General features: G+C 40.9%; 1 protein-coding gene across 1 annotated transcript; it reads right to left on the bottom strand.

Moving 5' to 3' along the window:
- Positions 1-9399: 9399 nt before the first annotated feature.
- On the bottom strand, positions 9400-13703 carry LOC149503219 (uncharacterized). Its single transcript, XM_089738937.1, has 3 exons — positions 10514-13703; positions 10168-10275; positions 9400-9875 (listed from the first exon to the last, which is right to left on the bottom strand). The coding sequence occupies exons 1-3, from the start codon at positions 10904-10906 to the stop codon at positions 9522-9524; spliced, it is 855 nt and encodes a 284-aa protein (XP_089595063.1). The 5' UTR covers positions 10907-13703; the 3' UTR covers positions 9400-9521.
- Between the last annotated feature and the right edge of the window lie 10354 nt (positions 13704-24057).

Here is a 24057-nt window from a genome sequence, read left to right as displayed (position 1 = left end):
TAAAATATCTACTTTTTACTTGTATTTATTGTTATCAAAATTAAATTATAAGTTCTTGACTTGACCATGACTATGTGACCCCCTCCTGGCACTAAAGCTGGATCCGCCCTTGCTTCAGTGATGGTTTGGTGGGGTATAAGCTATGAAGGAGTGACTGAGCCATATTTTTGTGAAAAAGGTATCAAAACATCGGCACAAGTGTATCAAGATACCATTCTTGAGAAGGTAGTGAAGCCCCTTAACAACACCATGTTAATCAAGAATGGTCCTTCCAACAAGATTCGGCGCCAGGTCATAAAGCTCGGTCTACGCAGTCTTGGTTGGAAACGAACGTCTCGGACTTCATCAGAACTGAAGACTGGCCGTCGTTTAGTCCCGATCTTAATCCGCTGGATTATGATTTATGGTCAGTTTTAGAGATTACGGCTTGCTCTAAACGCCATGATAATTTGGAGTCCCTAAAACAATCCGTACGATTGGCAGTGAAAATTTTTCCCATGGAAAGAGTGCGTGCTTCTATTGATAACTGGCCTCAACGTTTAAAGGACTGTATCGTAGCCAATGGAGACCACTTCGAATAAGCTTTTTATACTTTAAATTGTTTTATATTTATGTATTAAACTAACACACTTAATAATAATAAATGTTATTTGCAATAGAATATATTTTTTTCCTTTGTCTCAGTATTTATGGCAAGACTAGGTATTGTATGGGAAATACCCTTTACAGTCAAACGGGGTGAATGGATACGGAATTGAACTTTGAGTTCATTTATCACTAGTAATGGCTGAAAATATTATATTGATATTGGTATCAATATTTGAGTCGCATCCTGAAGATTCTTATGGACTTTACACGGAACCATGTAAAGCATCCAGTTTTAAAATTTTCTTCAAATTATAAGCCTTCCCTATTTAAACACGAAATGGGGCCATTAGGTACGATAATTGGAATTATGGGGAAAAACTGCTAGGGCTGTCACAATTATGAAGGACTGATTTGGAGATTTAATATTTTTGTGCAATATCTATTAACGATTGATTAGTACTGTTGTACTCATTTAGTGCTTGTTCTATGACTAGCTCATCATATCTTTCATAATTTTTTTCTCGGTTTGGTTTTTATGTTCGCGGTATTATTGGAAGTTAGGAATCTGAAAGAAAATAATCTTCATAAAATAAAAATAGATAAACGTAATTTTAAAAATCTCCCGACACATTATTAAATCCTTTCATCCATTACGAAAAAAAAGCTGCGATCGATCTTCAAAACGGCCGATGGTAAAGTATCGAAATCGGTTCATCTAGTTGGGAGCTACAATGCCTACATAAACACGAATAAATAGCCAAAAGCTGTAAAATTATAACACACTACTATTTGCGTCTGGGACTATAAATTCAAAATGTTCATAATTACATCACCAATAGGTAATTAGGTAATTCATACATAAAGTGACAACCCTGTCCCTATAGTCCCTTTACTGTCTCTTGACGTACTGCGTCGTCCCTCTTTATTAAATACCTCATCCCAATTTACCCCTCAGTCGTACCTAAGGACCCCCGAAACGTACCGAAAAACCTCTTAGTATGTTAAAAAAATATGAGTCTTAATAAAATATAATTTTATGACTTAAAAAGCCTTTCAATTCTAATTAAATTATGATATCCAGACTCCAGAATAAATAACATTCTCGCTGATATAGTTGTTTCAATACAAAAATCACAAAAACATAGTTTAAATCGATCGGTAAAATGATGAGCTCCAACGGTACTTTCAAACAGGCAATTTCAGAATGATGTTTTGACAATTTATTTTTAGTTTCATGTCAAATAAGTGTTGCCGTTTCAACAAATAACTATTCTTCTATACATTTTTCCCATTTTATAGGCTATGGCTAGTAGATTTTCATAGTTATACGAACATTTCAATCCCAATTTTATCCCCATTCAACCCTCGATTCCTATTAACCCCGTTTGACGGTATATGTTGACAACGTCAAGTACTTTTTCGAATCCGGTGCTATTTCAAATTGTAAGAATGCGTCTTTAAGGTCTATTTTTGAAAATAATTTACCGTTTGCGAGATGTTGACGTAGTTGATGGAAAATTGTAACTGGATGTAGATGTTTGATAAGTACTGGATTAAGTATAGTTCTGTAGTCTCCACATATCCTAACTTCCCCTGTAGATTACAGAATGTTAACTGTGGGTGTGGCCCATTCAATAAGTGTAATATTAGGATCTACTTTTTCTACTATCCCTTCTGAGATCAGACGATCTAACTCCCTTTCTATATTTTTTTTTATGCTGAATTTTTTAGAACGTGCAAGAAGGTGGATCGGTTCAGCTACTGGTTTGACATGTATGTTTATGTAATAATTGTTAACTTTTCCTAATTTTCCATCAAAGAGTTGTACATGTTTATCCAGTATTTTTTAAGAGTCATCGGTGTTGACGTTTCGATGGAGTATACTGGTTTTGGAAACTCTATTTCAAAAACTTCACTCCAATGTAAGCCTAATAATATTAGTTGGGCATTTTTCATTACGACAACAGGTTGGAAATTTTGCAGTTCGTCGACTTCGAGTTTTTGCGTTTGTGTTGCCGTAGGCCTTACCCCCCGGCCACAGCCGAGAGCGAATTGCGACGCGTCGTGAGGCGCGGCAAGCGGTGAGCGGCGAAAAATAATAGTAGACAACCTATGAAGTATACCACAGATACCGGCGGCGCGAATTGCGGCGCGGCCAGAGGCGCGTGACATTCGACGGCAACGAGCTACGCGATGTGCGAGTGAAACAAATGTACTAGCCAATATCGAGGCGGCCACAGCTCAGAGCGGAGAGCGGCGCGCGCGGCGGTGTCGGTGAACGCATTGAGGCATCGCGCGACCGAAACAAATCATTTTGTTTTTACCGCGCGTTGAGCTAATAAAATATAATGGATGTGGAAAAATTCATTAGTGAAATACTGAGTAGATCAGAAATATGGATGTCAAAACATTCACATCATAAATATAGGCATGTTATAAAAAAGAAACATATGTGCAATTCACAAGTGTTAGAAGTGAAACCTTCAAAAATTAAAATACAATTATCCTAAATGTCTAAGTATATGTAAAATTTTGTCATTAGTAAATAATTGTAAATCATCTTTTATAGTATGAGGTAGCGCCCTCTGTGAATCGATATTTTAACGTCACGTATAATCCTAAATTGAAATTCACTACAAGAGGTTTCATACGCACGTTAGTATTAAAAAATCTCATATATGGCGCTGCATTAAAAATTTTCGACACTTCCGTTGCATACCTGCGTGACGTTACATCTGTAAAAAATTTACCCTCATGAGCCTAAAGAAGTTTCACTTCAAAAAAATGTGGGAAGAAATAAAACAACAATTTTCTGGTAGTAGTGGTATCATAGATACTCTTGGATAGGATTAGGTGAAATAAAATTTGAAATTGGAATTGATTTCGTATTCTAGATACTTGAACCGTTGCTCGATTATTCCGTCTTGATCTGCTGCTATTGTGAATATTGAAGTCTCCAAACTGACAAACAAACTGCTGAAAATCTGCACCTCTATCTCCATCTCTTTGTCTTATAATAAATATTGTGTAACAGGCACGAAACCTTTATAATCAATGTCCCGTGCTTTTTGTTTGCCTTTAGTTAGAATAGTTTTAGTTAGTTAGTAGTTAGTTTAGTTTTTAGTTAGAATACCAAACGTGTACTGAATTGTGACTCTTGCCCGGGATAATCTTTTTCGAAAATTATTTATTCCGCATTTAAACCCCCCGGTGGATATGAGCGCATCAAATATTTTTTAAGAGGATAGGCTTCATTGCCAATTAACACGTATGGTAAATTGAGATTTGAACCTGGTAATGTCTGTGAAGGTTGAATCTATTTTCTATTAATAATCTATTTATCGCGGGATAGTTCTTATATTCCTAATAAATAGTGTGAAATTCGCCAAACTCTCTCCTTTTCTAACTGGTGCTCTCCTATTCTTGATTGAATAATATCTGCAGCTAAGAACGCACTTATTTCAAGGTAATATCGAGCCACTTTTGATAGGGACATTTGACAGGGCTCTCTAAATACGTGCACCTCTGGCACCGCCGCCGTCGCAACTAGTCTAGCTGTGGCATACCCCCGCAAATCACGCCCCCCACCGCGCCTCACAACGCACCGCGAGGAGCTGTGGCCAGGCCCTTAAGCTTCAGGGCGGGTTGTAAAAATGGTGATCTTAATTTTCCCCATAATTTAGTTTTTATTATTGAATACGCAGAACCGGGGTCTCAATCCATAGTGCAGGTATGTTATTGATCCGTACATCGATTTGTTTTCATTCTCTCTTACGTTTACCCAAGACGCTGCAGATAACATCATCATCGCTTTCTTCCTCGTTATTACTGATAGATGATGATGATGATGATATTGAGGACCTATGAGGTCTTGTTATTTTTTTAACTGATTTTCGGCTCTCTTTAGTGTAGCTGATGTATGCCCGTCCAGACTTAATGCAACAACTCTCAAACTCTCCCTTCGTTTTTTTTTTTTATTGCTTAGATGGATGGACGAGCTCACAGCCCACCTGGTGTTAAGTGGTTACTGGAGCCCATAGACATCTACAACGTAAATGCGCCACCCACCTCGAGATATAAGTTCTAAGGTCTCAGTCTCAGTATAGTTACAACGGCTACCCCACCCTTCGAACCGAAACGCATTACTGCTTCACGGTGGAAATAGGCGGGGTGGTGGTACCTACCCGTGCGGACTCCCACCACCAGTGATTACGCAAATTATAATTTTGCGGGTTTGGTTTTTATTACACGATGTTATTCCTTCACCGTGGAAGTCAATCGTGAACATTTGTTGTGTACGTATTTCATTAGAAAAATTGGTACCCGCCTGCGGGATTCGAACACCGGTGCATCGCTTCAACACGAATGCACCGGACGTCTTATCCTTTAGGCGACGACGACTGCAACGTGTTACAGTCTTTACAAATATGGTCTTTGGCTGGCTGGCTGGCTGATGGGCTGTGCGGATCTTTTTTCCCACAGCGTAAAAAAATTGAATGGATTTAATTTTCGTGTTGTATTTTGATATAATGGTACGTTTTTTGTGCTGCTCCTATTTATTCTTTTAATACTTGTTTGTGGTATGACTTATTCTGCCTGTCCTTTGGATGTTGGAAGGTTACTTCTCTTGGTATTCCGTCTACCATTTGAATTAAAACAGGTCATTTTTGGTTCAAGTCGGTTTCTAAATCTTGATGATTCAATCCAGTGGCAAACTGTCACGTAATTGTCGTTCCAGGAAGTCATTAGTGTAATCACAATTTCAACTAAGACTTTTTAATATGTTTGCATAGTGTTCCATCGTTTCAATTTGTTTTCTAATGCAATACCAAAATTCTGTTAGGTTAGATATCTTGTCTTTTTTATGCGATAGAGGTCTGGTAATTTGTTACAAATTTCACTGTATGTGGTTATATCGAAATCGGGTGTTAAGCTATTTTTAATTCGTGGAATATACCTATCTGGGTTAGTAAATTCAAAAGCAAATCTTTCTGTAAGTCGCTGTTATCGATATCAAGAATTTTGCATTTGTTTTCGAAAAAATCAATGTAATCGTCAATTCTGAATGTATCTGGGTTGTATTTGTCCATATTGAAATTTTTGATTATAATGATCTTGTTATCACGTTAGTCACGCTCTTGGCTGTTATACTGCAAACTGGTGGTACCAACAATTTCAAGATTTGTAAAATCTGCTCTTGCTGATTTTGTTGTGCATGTAAAAATAATGTGAAGTGTGTTCATCGTTCATCTTAATTTCCTGTAACTCGTCGCCACTCTAATAAAACAAGGCTTTCAAAACATAACGTAACATATAATAATGATAGATGGTAAAATGACAATGTGTTAGAACTATAATTCAGATAATAGAACATGGAAAACAAACACCCATCGTTCAAGTTTTTTTTGCTTTCCCGATTTGCTTCAAGTGGATTAATACAGTTTTATCACTTACCCCAACCCTGCAACTATCTCTGAAGTGCTTTGTGATGGATCCGCTTCCACAATAACCTTTATTTCTTCATTTTCCTCTTTGGTCTCCAGCCGTCCACGGGGTTGGTTCTGAAGGTCGAAATTTCCAGAACGAAAACGTTGAAACCAAAAACATACCGTGCTTTCTTTTGTCACACCAGCGCCGTATACATCATTAACCCTTCGAGCTGTTGCTGCAGCACTGGTACCACGGTAGAACTCGTACTCGCAAATATGCCGATATTTCATGTTTTTCATTGTGAGGTAACAAGCGACGCCAAAAAAAGAAATAATGAGGAAAAAAACAAATTAATGACTGTTTTCAAAACTCAAATGTACCAGTTAAATCACTACATAGTATAAAACAAAGTCGCTTTCTCTGTTCCTATATCCCTATGTATGCTTAAATCTTTAAAACTACGCAACGGATTTTGATGCGGTGAATGGTTGAAGAGGAAGTTTTATACGTATAATAACATCCATTAAACAGTGGAGAAATCAATAATAAATTACAGTTTCCGAAGCGAAGCGAGGGCGGGTCAGTACTTAATTTATAAATTTGAATTAATTCTTAATCAAAAGAAGATATTTCAGACCAAAGTGGTCAGTACGACAAAACGCTAATTTTATATGTAAGGACCTAATATATTGGTGGACAATAAATTAGGCCAACTACCAGACTGGTTTTTCGACTGTTTTTTTATTGTGTTAATTAATAAATTAAATAAAGCATTTTTAATCATTTAATATCTTATTTAATTTTAGTTTAAAACCAAACTTATTTTTTAAGCAATACACACGAAAAACCAAAAATTAAGAAAAATATACAGCTTTTGCCACTGAATTCCTTGCCGGATCTTCTCAGTGGATCGCGATTCCGATTCAGTGTTAGATTCTACAAAGCACTGCTCTCGTTAGGGCTAGTGTTAGCGACGTTCTCAGGTTAGAGCTTAGGTAGGAAAAAAAATCCCTCACTACCCATCCTCGCACATCTCTGGTGGAAACGCAGCCTAAACTTTCTATAAAGTTTTCAGTGACTCCGAACACGACATTCAATAAAATTAGCGATGCAAAATTTAAGACAAACTGTTTATTCGATGTTTTTGTACGATGTAAAATTCGCGATACACATTAGATATGACTTAACTTTTTTTTTTTTTATTGCTTAGATGGCTGGACGAGCTCACAGCCCACCTGGTGTTAAGTGGTTACTGGAGCCCATAGACACCTACAACGTAAATGCGCCACCCACCTTGAGATATAAGTTGTAAGGTCTCAGTATAGTTACAACGGCTGCCCCACCCTTCAAACCGAAACGCATTACTGCTTCACGGCAGAAATAGGCAGGGCGGTGGTACCTACCCGTGCGGACTCACAACAGGTCCTACCACCAGTTATTACGCAAATTATAATTTTGCGGGTTTCACTTTTATTACACGATGTTATTCCTTCACCGTGGAAGTCAATCGTGAACATTTATTGAGTACGTATTTCATTAGAAAAATTGGTACCCGCCTGCTGGATTCGAACACCGATGCATCGCTTCAACACGAATGCACCGGACGTCTTATCTTTTAGGCCACGACGACTTCATAACTTTACTAAAAACAACACTTTATTTAATTTACCAGATGCAACTTCAAATTCCGCGCCAAAGTGTAACAGTAGCGCCAATCTAACAACAAAACAAATATTTAGTTTGGAACCACAAACTTTTTTTTTTGGTACAATATTTCCTTATTAGGAAAGGCAAGGGGATCTAAGCCCATACAGCGTTGTCTGTTCTATGTAATTTCTGAAATAAATTTTCAATAAAGCCGAAGCCGGGTCTTATATGATTTTTATTATATCCTGAAATAAAAATTTCAGTAAGGCCGAAGCCAAGTCCTTTATAATTTCTTCCTGAAATAAAAATTTCAATAAGGCCGAAGCAAAGTCTTATATATTTTCCAATCCTTGTAAAATGGCTGTCGCGGCGCCTGACTCGTTTAGCACAGCAAGCTAACCAAAACGTCATACCAGAACATTTACTACTACCGGCACCAAGCGCTGACAGCATTCAACAATATTTTTAATATACCTCACAATAATCATTATTGGCACAAGATCCTTCCTTTTCGAGAAAGGTCACATTCCAAGATTCATCGCAGAACAATCACGACTAAACCATTGTAAATTGTAATTAAAGCAAGTAGCAAGCATTCAATTGGTTTTATTATAGAAACAATAAAGCCACAGCGTCTCGCGTAGACAATGGCAAATTCGAGTTTTACTATCAAATCCAAGTTCAAGACTTTTTTAAATCTTAGCTGGAATAAAAAAAAAATAGTAACCAAAATATCATAATGTTATGGACGGAGCCATAACTTCGTCAAATCCTTGTAATCCCATTTTTAAATATCTCCAACTGTTGAATCTATAAATTCACAAATTGGCTTAAAACTTTCTTGATTTCTTAATAATAGCGGAACCATAAACTAATCATCCGTTCCATACTTTTTTGACTGAATGTCACGGTTTTGACAGTTTTCCAAGCACAGAATGCATTGTTAAATAAACTTGATTTGTTTTGTGTGTAAACTAATATTAATTGAAGACAACACTTTTTCGTCAATGTAACAATGTGTTCAAGTTTGTCAAAGCTATTGCAGCCAACAGATTTAACCATCTTAAACTTCATCTTTCGCCAATTGAACTGCAACAAAATCAAACTGGCTTTTATTCTATTGCTAGATTTCCTTGTGTATATGGTGCTCTAGACTGTACACATATTCGTTTACAATCCCCAGGAGGGCAAAATTCAGAGCATTATAGAAATAGGAAGGGATACTTTTCATTAAATGTCCAAGCAGTATGTACATCCAACCTAAAATTTTTGGATGTTGTTGCTAGGTGGCCTGGTGCTAGTCATGACAGTACTATTTTTGGTAACAGTCGTTTGTGTGCTGTTTTCGAATCAGGACAAATGGGACAAAATATTCTTCTTGGTTATGCTGGGTATGCATTGAAAAACTATTTATTAACACCACTTCAGAATCCAGTGACATCAGCAAAAAAACTTTATAATGAGTCTCATATTCGCACTAGAAATTGTATAGAAAGGTGCTTTGGAATATGGAAAAGACGCTTTCCTGTGTTATCAATTGGTATGAGAGTAAATCTAGAGTTAGTCCAAGACATTATTGTTGCCTGTGCAGTTTTGCATAATATATGCATAAATAACGGAGATAGAATTCCAAGTTTAGACATAGACATAGAAAATTCAATAGATTTGTCTAGCCACCCAATAAATGTTGATAACGGAAATAGTGATAACAACAATCATTTAAAAAGACAATTGTTAATAAATAGTTATTTTAGTATGTTACATTAAATAAACAGATCTTGCATTATAAAAACTGAAATAGTTTAATTATTGTAATAATTTTACAAATAAAACAACTTTTACATAGTGTTTATTTTTTATTTATTTAATTCCTTTTTCTTCAACAATATTTCTAACATTAACAAGTCGCATCTCAATTCATGTTCTTTTTTTTCCTGTTGGGCTTTGTCCCTTATTTGTTCACATCTAAGTTCATGTTCTATTTTATCTTGTTTTCCTTTTTCTTCCAAGTGTTTTAGTTGAGCAATAGCTAGATCCTTTTTTTTTTGTGACAAGTCACCATAATTTTCCATTGTGCTCTTCAAACTCTCTGGATTTCTTCGTAACGGTGTTGACTGTTTTTTTTTCAGAATAAATCGATTGGGGGTACATTCTGAATAACTGATAGAAACTGGAGCTGTGTCTTGGCTGTGCAACTTAAATTTGTCCATCTAAAATAAAGCAAATGTTATAATTTTGACTTGGGACAGGTTATGGGTATACTGTCCATTCTCATGAATGGGAAGCTCAAGGCCAGCAGTGAGATATTTGTGGGATATTAGTATATTAATTCATAGAAAATAATTAGTATACAAAATAACAAATAGGGAATGTACTTGCATGTAGCCTGGCACCAGATTATCTACATTAATTTTAATTTGTAGTTTATTTTTAGTATTTAATTTATTTCAGTTTTTTTTTAATTAGAAGTTTAAATAGATAACAAATAACTATTAAACCAACCATGTTCACACTGCAGTCATCAGTCGGTAGACTATTTTCCTTTCCGGGATTATCTTCTACTTCACTACTCACTGGAAGTTTTATAATTGTTTCTTTACATTCTGGTATCTAAAAAAAAGCATGTGATATATAATAAACATTGATTGAGAAAATACTTTGTAGTATTTTGACCTAGTTACATTTAGTTTTTCATAATTATAGTTGATTAATCTATATTAGCCCAGTATATAATTTATGCAAAGTTTGCCTAAAACCAGATAAGGATTCAAAATGTAAAGAACCTTTAGAATACTCAAAATATTGAAGTAGGTATTAATATTATTACTTTTAATATGTAGAAATGTACCTTATCACAATCAAATCGTGGAGACAATCCTTCCACACTTGGCCCAGCAAGCTCCATTATTATTTCCTCTTCCTGAGTTAGATTTAAAGCCTGCGATGGTCCAGGGCCACCTCCAGTGCAATAAAGGCTTCTTTTATGGTTACTATATTTTCGTTTTAAGGTCTTTTTTAAATTTTCGTATTTAGCCCGCAAAGTTTTCGCGTCTCTTAGGCACATTCCAGAAGAGCTATTGAAATCTTCTGCGAGCTTTTTCCATGTTCCTTCTTTTAATTGATTGTTTACAACGTTTGTTGTTTTGTTTTCTAACACATTCGAATATCTTTTTACTAACGTCGTTAAAAGTTCCGTTTCGGCAGTCGTAAAATTCGCAACTCTTTTCTTATTTTCACTCATTTTGTTGCTTATATTAATAAATATATTTTATCAACACAATTTTAAAAATCCCGATCAGTACCTACTATGTTTAAAATTGGAATAATTCTTTTTAACGTCACTGTCACGTATAATTATTGCCATAATAATAAAAATGATTAAAAGAATGAATGGATAGTGAACGAAACTGATAATATTGCCATGAAAAAAGCACTGATCGAAGTTTAGTTGATCTCTCCACATTTTCGAATTGATATTACGACACAGGTTTAAGCCATCGATCAACTTTTTCCGTAGATTACGAACTCCATAGTTTAAACTACGATTGATATTACGGCCCTTAATCACTTTGTCTGATCTCTGTAGATTCTTGTACATTGAGACTTATTTTGTATAATTAATTTATTTTAGGATTCCAACAGTTCCGTTTATCATGACTTTAATATTCGTTGAAATACACTCCGAGGATCGTGCTTTAGCGTTCCGGAAACCGTCTTTGTACCTACTATAGTAGAATTATTTCGTCCGTGCAGTTTGGGTCATAAAAAATCGGAGCGGTGAAGCGAGTATTTCGCTCTCTCTTCCACTCACGAGCCTTATGGACGGGCATAGTGATGCGCATTATTGTTGTCGATAAGCGTTATCGATAGTGTATTTCAAACTAATCGAACACTTACACCACATATCGCCGCAGCAAGTTAACGAGAACGGCAGAAATTAACACTTTGTAACTTTTCAGGATCTATTTTTATTTCAGTGAAAAATTTTAACACATTGTTAATAACAACACGTGTAAATATTATTTTGAATAAATTCTGCCGTTTTGATACAAAACAAAGGAGTAGACATTGTGTCACTAAAGAAATTCAGAGAACGAATGCATAAAAACACATTTCTCTTCGCCTAATGTACTATAATTTGCAGGTAAGTACAATGACTCATAACATAACAATGTCTCACCACCCTTCGTATATCACCCCGCCGCCGTGTACCTGCCTTCGATGACTCATTTGTTTTTGTCGATAATGGCGTTGCGCCCGCGCAACATGCTCACCGCCCTAGCCAGGCTATGTTTTATGACTCAAACTGCACGGACAAAATAATTCTACTATAGTTGTTACTTCACGCCAAGGAACTGGAATATCCTCATTGGATGCCAGGGCCCAAGGCAGTGTGCTTCAGAATCACAATTCGTAAAGTTACGTATTACTTGATTAGGTAACTTAATCACTAAAATCTTACGGCCACCCTCAATTCAGTTATGAATATATGAATGAATATGAGTCAATGAATGAATATGAATATGAGTCAGCTAAACCGCCTAAACCCCTTAACATATATATGTCGGCGGCAGCGGCGGGGATGGCTGAGCGGTAGTTTCGTCATCACTCGTATTCGATTGAACTCAGTTTAGTAAATAAAACTTTTCAATAATAATTAGTGAAACTCAACACATACAACTTTCACAATGACAGGATAAACCGACAGTTTCGTTGCACATGCCGACAGACCGACTGACTGACTGACTGACTGACTGACTGAGACGGACGGAATCACTGTCTGACACGAATGCCACGACTCTGTCCACGTACCGCCATTTTATACTGTGGCGTTACAGAGTCTACCCTTCATTTTGTGATATTTATCAAAACAACATTTCATCATTTAAAATAATAATCAAAACCACCGTCTTAGTATTATTAAAAGTCGTTATCCACGACACGGCCATTCTGACACGTCACACGTCCTCGTGTGATGGTTAACCTACAATCAAAAACATCCACGAGAACACTTGTTCCGCTCAATCACTCCTGACTACACTTTACGACTTATCGGAAAATTTAAAAGTCATCAAATAATTTTTATTCTAAACACAAATTCTATAACGACATTGAAAGATTACACAAACGAAAATAAGTGATTTACTACTGCTGCAAGTTCTCCCCGTACAATTCATGTACACAGTAACTAAGTCATCCCTGTGACTACAAGTGTTCAATGATAGTCATCCCTGTGACTACAAGTGTTCAATGATAGTCATCCCTGTGACTACAAGTGTTCAATGATAGTCATCCCTGTGACTACAAGTGTTCAATGATAGTCATCCCTGTGACTACAAGTGTTCAATGATAGTCATCCCTGTGACTACAAGTGTTCAATGATAGTCATCCCTGTGACTACAAGTGTTCAATGATAGTCATCCCTGTGACTACAAGTGTTCAATGATAGTCATCCCTGTGACTACAAGTGTTCAATGATAGTCATCCCTGTGACTACAAGTGTTCAATGATAGTCATCCCTGTGACTACAAGTGTTCAATGATAGTCATCCCTGTGACTACAAGTGTTCAATGATAGTCATCCCTGTGACTACTAATCGACAGTCATCCCTGTGACTCTAATCGACAGTCATCCCTGTGACTAATCGACAGTCATCCCTGTGACTCTAATCGACAGTCATCCCTGTGACTCTAATCGACAGTCTTGGTCAAAGCAACAGACCCTTTATGAGAACCATCGCATAAATTTCCTGAGTTATGAAGCAACTACTAATAGATTTCTCGACAACAGAACATTCGGCACCAAATTCCAAATAAAAATAATACGACTCACCAGAATTTTCTCATTTACCAAAAATATCCGATACCACGCAGCCACCGGCACGTCGCTCCGCTGTTGCATTGCTCGCGGCCGTCGATGAAATTGCGCCATCAATTTGCCTCGGCGGCAACTCGTGGCAATGTTTTTGCTTAGATAGGTGGACTATGCACGAGCTCACAGATTTCCACAACGCAAACGCGTTATCCACCCCGAGATACAAGTTCCAAGGTCTCAGTATAGCTATAACCACTGCCCCACCATTCAAACCGAAATACACCACTGCTTCACGGCAGAAATAGGCAGGGTGATGGTACCCGTGCGGTCGATGGCACTATACGGAGCACCCGTCTGGTGCCACGTCCTTACCCACGAGAAAGTCGCAGTCAGAGTCATTCAAGGATACCTCACAGTCTCCTACGAGGTGGCGCGCCCTAGCGCAAGTGTAGCCGGAGCGCGGGGGCTCCAATCTCGGCAGTCCGTGCTGGAGGCGTGGTCTCGTCGTTTGGCGGACCCGTCGGCCGGCCTCCGTACCGTTGAGGCGATCTGCCCGGTTCTCGCAGACTGGGTAGGCCGCGACCGCGGAAGACTCACCTCCGGCTACCTGTGCAGACTCACAAGACATTTTACCACCACGCAAACTTTTTACCACAGCAAATCTTACCAGCCACCACGCAAACTACAATTTGGCGGGTTCCACCTCTCCTACACGATGTTACTCCCACACTGCGGAAACCAACCGGAAACACTTGTCAAGCACGCACAAGCACGCACTTCACCAGAAAAACTTGCATCCGCCAGCGGGACCCGAACACCGCCGCATCGCCAGACACGAACGCACCGGACGTCTTATCTTACAGGTCACGACGACTTCAGATGTGTCAATTTTTCTTCCCCACGGAAACTTGCTTGATTTCTTGTTTGCTTGCTTGCTGGAGCCCGAAGTCATCGAACGTGTAGTGTTATTGGTATTGAATTTAGTAGATTCTAAAGTTTCAGCGACAATTCACAGTCTCATGTCGTGGTTTACTGCACTAGTGCCATGTAACTCTAGCAGTAGTCATTGGCTTAAAAACGATTCGTGTCGGAACTACCCACTCGTCATGACAGATCCATTATTGCGATCGAAGTTTCACTTGAGACTTGCACTTGCCTTAATTTCTTGTAATAGCTTGTTACGTGTCGTATTTCCGCTAGTAAATGCGATGTGATAAATCGAGAGTCAACTGGGCAACATGAGCCAGAACGTAAGATGTGACGATTTCTTCGTGGCTCAGATCTTCCTTCGAGGTAATAGAGACGTTATTACACGACTTACGTATGCTGCATTCACGCTCTTGTGGCGTACCACTACTAGTATTCTGATCTGCATCATGCTTTTTTTTGCTGTACTTCGAACATGTTCAAACACGTCACGCCAGTGATAGTAGAGTCCTGATCCCACTTCTGATGTCGGCGGCAGCGGCGGGGATGGCTGAGCGGTAGTTTCGTCATCACTCGTATTCGATTGAACTCAGTTTAGTAAATAAAACTTTTCAATAATAATTAGTGAAACTCAACACATACAACTTTCACAATGACAGGATAAACCGACAGTTTCGTTGCACATGCCGACAGACCAACTGACTGACTGACTGACTGACTGACTGAGACGGACGGAATCACTGTCTGACACGAATGCCACGACTCTGTCCACGTACCGCCATTTTATACTGTGGCGTTACGGAGTCTACCCTTCATTTTGTGATATTTATCAAAACAACATTTCATCATTTAAAATAATAATCAAAACCACCGTCTTAGTATTATTAAAAGTCGTTATCCACGACATATATTATAATAGGTTGAGTCTTTTCGCATTATAGTACCTATTATGAACTTGTAATAAAATCTCTTTGGCTACACTATTTGTATCGGGCTGGTTTTGGTATCATTGAAAGTTTAAATTTTAAAGAAGATAATTCCAAATTCAAATTAGGAAAATGTGTGATTTTTATTCATTTTTCGTACTTTTAAGATGAGTGAATCTAATGAAGAAATTCGATACATTTTAAAATTTTACTACAAAAAAGGTAAAAAACTTGCGATGTTTACAGACTTAGTGCAGTGTCTGTGAAAGTAGCACAAATTCGGTTTAAGTGTTTTCAATCCGGAAATTTTGATATCAAAGAAGCACGTCGCTCTGGTCGCCCTATTACGGATAAAATGGATGCCATTTTTTAAAAAGTGGAGCAAGATCGGCATCTCAGTACTTACGACGTAGCTGAAGAACTGAGAATTGACCACAAAAGAGTTTTAGCGCATTTGAAAAAAACTGGGTACACAAAAAAGCTCGATATTTGGGCACCTCACGAGCTCACTGAAAGAAACCTGATGAACCGTGTACCTACATATTTGTGATTCTTTATTACGACGTAATGAAACCGAACCATTTTTGAAGAAGCTGATAACTGGTGATGAAAAGTGGATCACGTACGACATGAACGTGCGAAAAAGGTCGTGGTGAAAGGCCGGCCAGGCTTCACAAACTGGCGAAGCCCGTGTTAACTCGCAAGAAGGTGATGCTGTGTGTGTAGTGGAATTGGACAGACATTATTCAATGTGAGCTGTTACCACCAGGCAGGACCATCGATTCTGAGCTCTACTGCGAACAACTGATAAGTTTAAAGCAAGAAGTGGAGAGAAAGCGGCCGGAATTAATCAACACAAGGGGTGTGGTTTTTCATCATGATAACGCTAGACCTCACACATATTTAGCCACTCAGCAAAAATTAAGAGAGCTTGGCTGGGAAGTGTTAATGCATCCGCCGTATAGTCCTGACCTTGCACCTTCAGACTTCCACCAGTTTCGCAGATTTCCACCTGTTTCGGTCTCTTCAAAATTCTTTAGGCAGTGTCAGATTAACATCACGAGAGGACTGCCAAAACCAATTGTCGCGGTATTTTGATCAGAAGCCCCAAAATTTCTATAGAAATGGGATCATCCCCACCTACAAGATGACAAAAAGTTATCGAACAAAATGGTACCTACATACATTAGTTAAATGTAAATAAACTATATTAAAAAATGTTGTGATTTTTTTTTAAAAATGCGAAGAAACTTTTTCCCCAACCTTATATATGTAAGCACTCGACACGATTGTACCGGTCGTCTTCTCTTTTAGGCCACGAAGACTTGATAGTGATACGGAGTCACTAATTAGAGGGTTATTTTCTCACATATAACTTACTGTTTAGCATTTTTGCTCCAAAATCCGCCTTTTTCATATCATTTAGCCAACATAAATTAATTCGTAAAAGGACAATGCCCAAAAGTGGGCCAACTTTATGTCAAAACTATTTGTACTTGAAAAACTATGCCTTATTTTTTTACGTTGTTTAGTTTATGTATCAACATTTCTTTCGCCCGGGCATTGTTTTACAAAAAAATAAATTACTTATTTGATAACATCCCAAAACTTAGTGCCATAGTTTTTAAATTCGCCAATAGGCAAAGGGCTTACAGCCCATACAGCCTTATAGTAAACCTATATACTGCCAAACGAAAGAGTTGTCTGTGACTTGAACAACAAATAAATAAAAAATTACTAATGGTTATAATGCGGTCTGCGGAGGGACTTCGGTTCCCTCTGTATTTTATACCGTATGTTCCATGGGGAGTGCTCTGAGGAATTGTTCGAGATGATACCAGCATCTCGTTTTTACCATCGCACCGCCCGCCACCGGAGTAGAGTTCATCCATACTACCTGGAGCCGCTGCGGTCATCCACAGTGCGTTTCCAGAGATCTTTTTTTGCCACGTACCATCCGGCTATGGAATGAGCTCCCCTCCACGGTGTTTCCCGAGCGCTATGACATGTCCTTCTTCAAACGAGGCTTGTGGAGAGTATTAAGCGGTAGGCAGCGGCTTGGCTCTGCCCCTTGCATTGCTGAAGTCCATGGGCGACGGTAACCACTCACCATCAGGTGGGCCGTATGCCCGTCTGCCTACAAAGGCAATAAAAAATAAATAAATAAATAAATAAATAATTCAGACTTTTTAGTTTATTTTTGTTCAATTCAATATTTTTAAATTGTAATAATAATTATTACTTAAAACCATGAGTTATTTTATTTAATATTTTTAGATATTAATGATTCCATTAGTAAAAATTTCAATGGCCTACCATTACTCTATTCTTATTATATATGATCAGAGAGTTTTGGCAGCAACCCGAGTGAAGCGTCACTTGAAGTTTTATTTTAATATTTTTTTAATAGTTTATTGTGATGTATAATATATAAATTGACATTCCGATAGAGGCACCCGTCACGTGCGGACGTGCTCATCGACCACTCGATTGCCCGGCCTTTGTTCGCCCGGCTTTTGTTAGCCCGGCCATTGTTCGCGCGGCCTGTGTTCGTGGTACATCTGCCGACCAAGTGTTTTTTCTGGAAGTTTTTAATTGTTTTGTTTCCTTTTGTTATTTCTGTATTCGTGGTACATCTGCCGACAAACTGTCTTCCTGGAAGTGTTTAATTGTTTTGTTTCTTTTTGTTATTTCCGTTTTGTTGTGTTTTTTTCTTTGTCCTGTAGTAATCGTGCCGCATCGCCACCTGTGTTCAATAGAACCGCTCAGGTCCGAGAAGTTGGGGCCTCGCCGCAAGGCGAGTATTTTCTAAGACCCAGGGTAGCCCCACCTGGGCACGTAGCCATCATGGACGCTGTATTTGCGGAATTTCTCCGGCTTCGCTACCCAAAGCTCACTTCCGAGTTTCAGGCCTTCAAGGCCGATCACACCGCGAGCCCTCTCGTGGACTCCGCCGAGCTCGCTGCTCCTGCGTCGCCTGTACCTGCGTGCAAAGTTTCTGCATCGAGCACCGCAGCCTCCGTCGTGCCTGCCGTTCCCGCGTCGCCTATACTGGCGAGTAAAACTGCTGCGTTGTCCGCCGTGGTCACCGTTCCAGCAGCGCGATCATCCGCGGCCTCCGTCGCGCCCTCCAAAACACCTACTCGTAGGTCACCTGCGCCCGCCTCCTCGTCCTCCGACTCTGACTCGGACATGGAGGTCGACCTCGCCCCCGCCTCATCGACGGATGGATTCACCCTGGTGCAAAAGGGTAAGAAGCGTGCCGCGGAGTCTCGAGCTCCCGCGGCCGCTAAAATTAGCAAAGCCGCGAACGCGTCGCGCCCCCGCCCTCAGACTCCCGTTGCGCCTCTAGCCCGTGCCACTCCGTCGCTGCGTCCGGTGGCACAAAATAAAACCCAGACCCCTCCCCCGGTAATCCTTCAAGAGAAGGCAGCTTGGGAACGAGTTTCCCTGGCCCTTAAGGCCAAAAATATCAATTTCACGAATGCCCGTAACCTCGCGAACGGCATTCAAATTAAGGTTCGAACACCCGACGACCATAGGGCCCTCTCTTCTTACCTCCGTAAGGAGCGTATAAGTTTCCACACGTATACGTTCCAGGAGGAGCGCGAACTCCGTGCCGTTATACGTGGCATCCCTAAAGAGTTGGATGCCGAGCTCGTTAAGGCCGACCTTCTCGAACAAGGCCTACCGGTTAACTCCGTACACCGCATGCATACAGGCCGCGGAAGGGAGCCATATAATATGATTCTCGTCGCCCTCCAGCCTACCCCCGAGGGTAAGCAAATATTCAACATCCGAACGGTCTGTAGCCTTTCCGGAATCGCAGTCGAAACCCCACACAAGAAAGGCACACCTAGCCAGTGCCATAACTGCCAATTATACGGGCATTCTTCCCGTAACTGTCACGCGCGCCCCCGATGCGTCAAGTGCTTAGGCGATCACGCCACGGCCCTATGCACTCGCGATCAAAAAACCGCGACGGAACCGCCTAGCTGCGTCCTGTGTCGAACACAGGGTCACCCCGCAAATTACCGCGGATGCCCCCGAGCCCCTAAAATAAATCGACGCGTCGCCCGCCAAAACCGCCTCCGAGCTTCCGGCCCAGACATCAAAGCCTCGGCACCCTCTGTGTCACAGGCTAAGCCAGCGTTCGTTCCGGCGCCGGTGCCCAGTGTCTCGGCCTGGGCGAAACCGCTGCCGTACACGAACACGGCTACAACTCCCCCCTCCGCGATTCGTCCCGCCCCCGCGATTCGTCCCTCTCCCGCGACTTGCCCTCTGACTGCGTCCGACAATCTCGCTTTAGCGATCGACTTCTTTCAGTCGATCAACTTTGAGCGCGTTAACGCTTTGGGCGACGCCATTCGCGCTGCCTCCACTGCACAACACTTTATCGCCGTTGTGCAAGAATACGCCGACGTATACGCGTCATTAAATACGTACGTCCTCCCCTCACTCCGCCGGTAATCAATGGCGTATATAAGTAGAATAAAGCCCCTATCCGTAACGATAGGATTTTTTAACGCTTACGGTCTCGCAAATCAACGTGATCAGGTTTCTGACTTTTTGCGTGACCATAAAATTGATATCTTTTTAGTGCAGGAGACCCTACTTAAGCCCGCGCGCCGTGACCCTAAAATCGCGAACTATAACATGGTCAGGAACGACAGGCTCTCTGCTCGTGGTGGTGGTACCGTCATTTACTATAGAAGAGCCCTGCATTGCGTCCCGCTCGATCCTCCCGCGCTCGCTAATATCGAAGCATCAGTGTGCCGAATCTCACTGACGGGACACGCGCCGATCGTTATCGCGTCCGTTTATCTTCCACCGGTTAAGATCGTTCTAAGCAGTGATATCGAGGCGCTGCTCGGCATGGGAAGCTCTGTCATTCTGGCGGGCGACCTAAATTGTAAACACATCAGGTGGAACTCACACACTACAACCCCGAATGGCAGGCGGCTTGACGCGTTAGTCGATGATCTCGCCTTCGATATCGTCGCTCCGCTAACCCCGACTCACTACCCGCTAAATATCGCGCATCGCCCGGATATACTCGACATAGCGTTATTAAAAAACGTAACTCTGCGCTTACACTCGATCGAAGTAGTTTCAGAGTTAGATTCAGACCACCGTCCCGTCGTTATGAAGCTCGGTCGCGCTCCCGATTCCGTTCCCGTCACGAGGACTGTGGTGGATTGGCACACGCTGGGCATCAGCCTGGCTGAATCTGATCCACCATCGCTCCCGTTTAGCCCGGACTCTACCCCGTCTCCTCAGGATACCGCTGAAGCCATAGACATCTTAACGTCACACATCACCTCGACATTAGATAGGTCATCGAAACAAGTTGTAGCGGAGGACTTCCTTCACCGCTTCAAATTGTCCGACGATATTAGGGAACTCCTTAGAGCTAAGAACGCCTCGATACGCGCCTACGACAGGTATCCTACCGCGGAAAATCGAATTCGAATGCGTGCCCTACAACGCGACGTAAAGTCTCGCATCGCCGAAGTCCGAGATGCCAGATGGTCTGATTTCTTAGAAAGACTCACGCCCTCCCAAAGGTCTTACTACCGCTTAGCTCGTACTCTCAAATCGGATACGGTAGTAACTATGCCCCCCCTCGTAGGCCCCTCAGGCCGACTCGCGGCGTTCGATGATGATGAAAAAGCAGAGCTGCTGGCCGATACATTGCAAACCCAGTGCACGCCCAGCACTCAATCCGTGGACCCTGTTCATGTAGAATTTGTAGACAGTGAAGTGAAGTTAAAGACTTGATCAAAGACCTACGTCCTCGCAATGCTCCCGGTTCCGACGGTATATCCAACCGCGTTATTAAACTTCTACCCGTCCAACTCATCGTGATGTTGGCATCTATTTTCAATGCCGCTATGGCGAACTGTATCTTTCCCGCGGTGTGGAAAGAAGCGGACGTTATCGGCATACATAAACCCGGTAAACCAAAAAATCATCCGACGAGCTACCGCCCGATTAGCCTCCTCATGTCTCTAGGCAAACTGTATGAGCGTCTGCTCTACAAACGCCTCAGAGACTTCGTCTCATCCAAGGGCATTCTCATCGATAAACAATTCGGATTCCGTACAAATCACTCATGCGTTCAACAGGTGCACCGCCTCACGGAGCACATTCTTGTGGGGCTTAATCGACCAAAACCGTTATACACGGGAGCTCTCTTCTTCGACGTCGCAAAAGCGTTCGACAAAGTCTAGCACAACGGTTTGATTTTCAAACTATTCAATATGGGCGTGCCGGATAGTCTCGTGCTCATCATACGGGACTTCTTGTCGAACCGCTCTTTTCGATATCGAGTCGAGGGAACCCGCTCCTCCCCACGACTTCTCACAGCTGGAGTCCCGCAAGGCTCTGTCCTCTCACCCCTCCTATTTAGCTTATTCGTCAACGATATTCCTCGGTCGCCGCCGACCCATTTAGCTTTATTCGCCGACGACACGACTGTTTACTATTCCAGTAGAAACAAGTCCCTAATCGCGAAGAAGCTTCAGAGCGCAGCCCTAGCCCTAGGACAGTGGTTCCGAAAATGGCGCATAGACATCAACCCAGCGAAAAGTACTGCGGTGCTATTTTAGAGGGGAAGCTCCACACGGATTTCCTCCCGTATTAGGAGGAGGAATCTCACACCCCCGATTACTCTCTTTAGTCAATCCATACCCTGGGCCAGGAAGGTCAAGTACCTGGGCGTTACCCTGGATGCATCGATGACATTCCGCCCGCATATAAAATCAGTCCGTGACCGTGCCGCGTTTATTCTCGGTAGACTCTACCCCATGATCTGTAAGCGGAGTAAAATGTCCCTTCGGAACAAGGTGACACTTTACAAAACTTGCATAAGGCCCGTCATGACTTACGCGAGTGTGGTGTTCGCTCACGCGGCCCGCACACACATAGACACCCTTCAATCTCTACAATCCCGCTTTTGCAGGTTAGCCGTCGGAGCTCCGTGGTTCGTGAGGAACGTTGACCTACACGACGACCTGGGCCTCGAATCTATCCAGAAATACATGAAGTCAGCGTCGGAACGGTACTTCGATAAGGCTATGCGTCATGATAATCGCCTTATCGTAGCCGCCGCTGACTACTCCCCGAATCCTGATCATGCAGGAGCCAGTCACCGTCGACGCCCTAGACACGTCCTTACGGATCCCTCAGATCCAATAACCTTTGCACTAGACGCCTTCAGCTCTAACACTAGGAGCAGGCTTAGGGACCTCGGTAACCGTACTCGTCGAACTCGACAAAGAGTTCGCCGTGCAACCTAACCCATGAATCAGCTCGCTGAGTTTCTCGCCCGATCTTCTCAGCGGGTCGCGATTCCGATCCGGTAGTAGATTCATTCGCGAAGCAGCTACTCTTGAGTTGTTAGGTCTCCTTCGGAGGCGCTCGGGTAGCTGTTAGCAAATCCCACCCCTCCTGGCTGAGCCTTTGCTCGCCCACCTGTCCTGGTGAAACTGGAAAGGCCTCCGGGCCACCAGTAATCCTTCAATCATAAAAAAAAATATATATATATATATATATATATAAATTGGGTGTTGTTTTGTGTATTAATTCGTTGTTCACGATTATTGACGTTTAATACACAAAACAAGCATTGGAATAAAACTGTGGCTAACATAGCAGTGGCTGTTTTTTTTTTTCAAGATAAAAGGTCTGCGGAAATTCATGCTCACTCAATGAGTCATTCATCGAGTTGACGTCAAAACTCCCAAAAAGCAATAAAAAGAGATACACCGGCTTTTTATTGACATAAAAAAATATAACTACGACAGACTAGGCTGTATAGGCTACGCTCTTTGCCTGCTTATTGGCGAATTTAAAAACATCAACAACAATATTGTTGTTGGCTTCCGGATTTTCATTTCATTTTATTATTATTATGAGGATATATGTAATAAAAATAAAATGTACGTAAGGGCTTATTTCTAGCCACATTAACCACAATTAACTTATTTAATACTGTAAATAGTGATGAAAGCGATTATTGATTTCGAAAAAAACAATTAACAACTTAATTTTAGCTGCAGAAAAAAACAGATTTCTCTAAAACCTGGTTGAGAATATAAAAATAGTTTTCTGAATATGAAACGATATTTCTTTGTCTATCAAAATAAGTTAAAACCATCATGACGCGACAACTTTTTTTAGGGGCCCAAACGCCCATAGAAAATGCGCATTGTCCTTTGAAATCAATTAAAAAATATGGTTTGACATAAAACAAACACTTTAGCAAGAGTATTTATGACAATTCATGTTTCAATTTAAGATTAGTCCGCTTTCATTTTTTAAATAACAAAGAATGAAATGAAAAATTGTTCAAAGAACTAGAATCCAGGCTTTTAAATGCAAATGCAGTTCGTAATAGTGGCATTTAAATTGGAGGCCAACATGATTATCAACATTTATTAATTATTCCGTAGTGGTTTTAAATTTTCGACTTTGACAATTCTTTGACTTCGATAGTGGTAATGTCGGAAACCGCGTCCGAGGGTGGCAGAGAAGCTCTGCGGTCGACTTAGTAGTTGAGTTCGGGGTCTCTGAAAGTGCACAAGTGTGAGAAATTGAAATAAAATCGCTGAGCGTGGCTTCTCGGGATCTTCCAAAAAGTCTATCAAACTCAATAAAAATTCCCATAATTTTACTAAAAGGTTCTTTCATTTCATTTCATTCAAAGCCTACCATCAATTTC

Source organism: Bombyx mandarina, chromosome 03, assembly GCF_030267445.1.
Source record: "Bombyx mandarina strain Sakado chromosome 03, ASM3026744v2".
Classification (NCBI taxonomy): domain Eukaryota; kingdom Metazoa; phylum Arthropoda; class Insecta; order Lepidoptera; family Bombycidae; genus Bombyx; species Bombyx mandarina.
The sequence above is the reverse complement of the archived record's forward strand: the minus strand, read 5'-3'. Positions and strand labels throughout refer to the sequence as shown.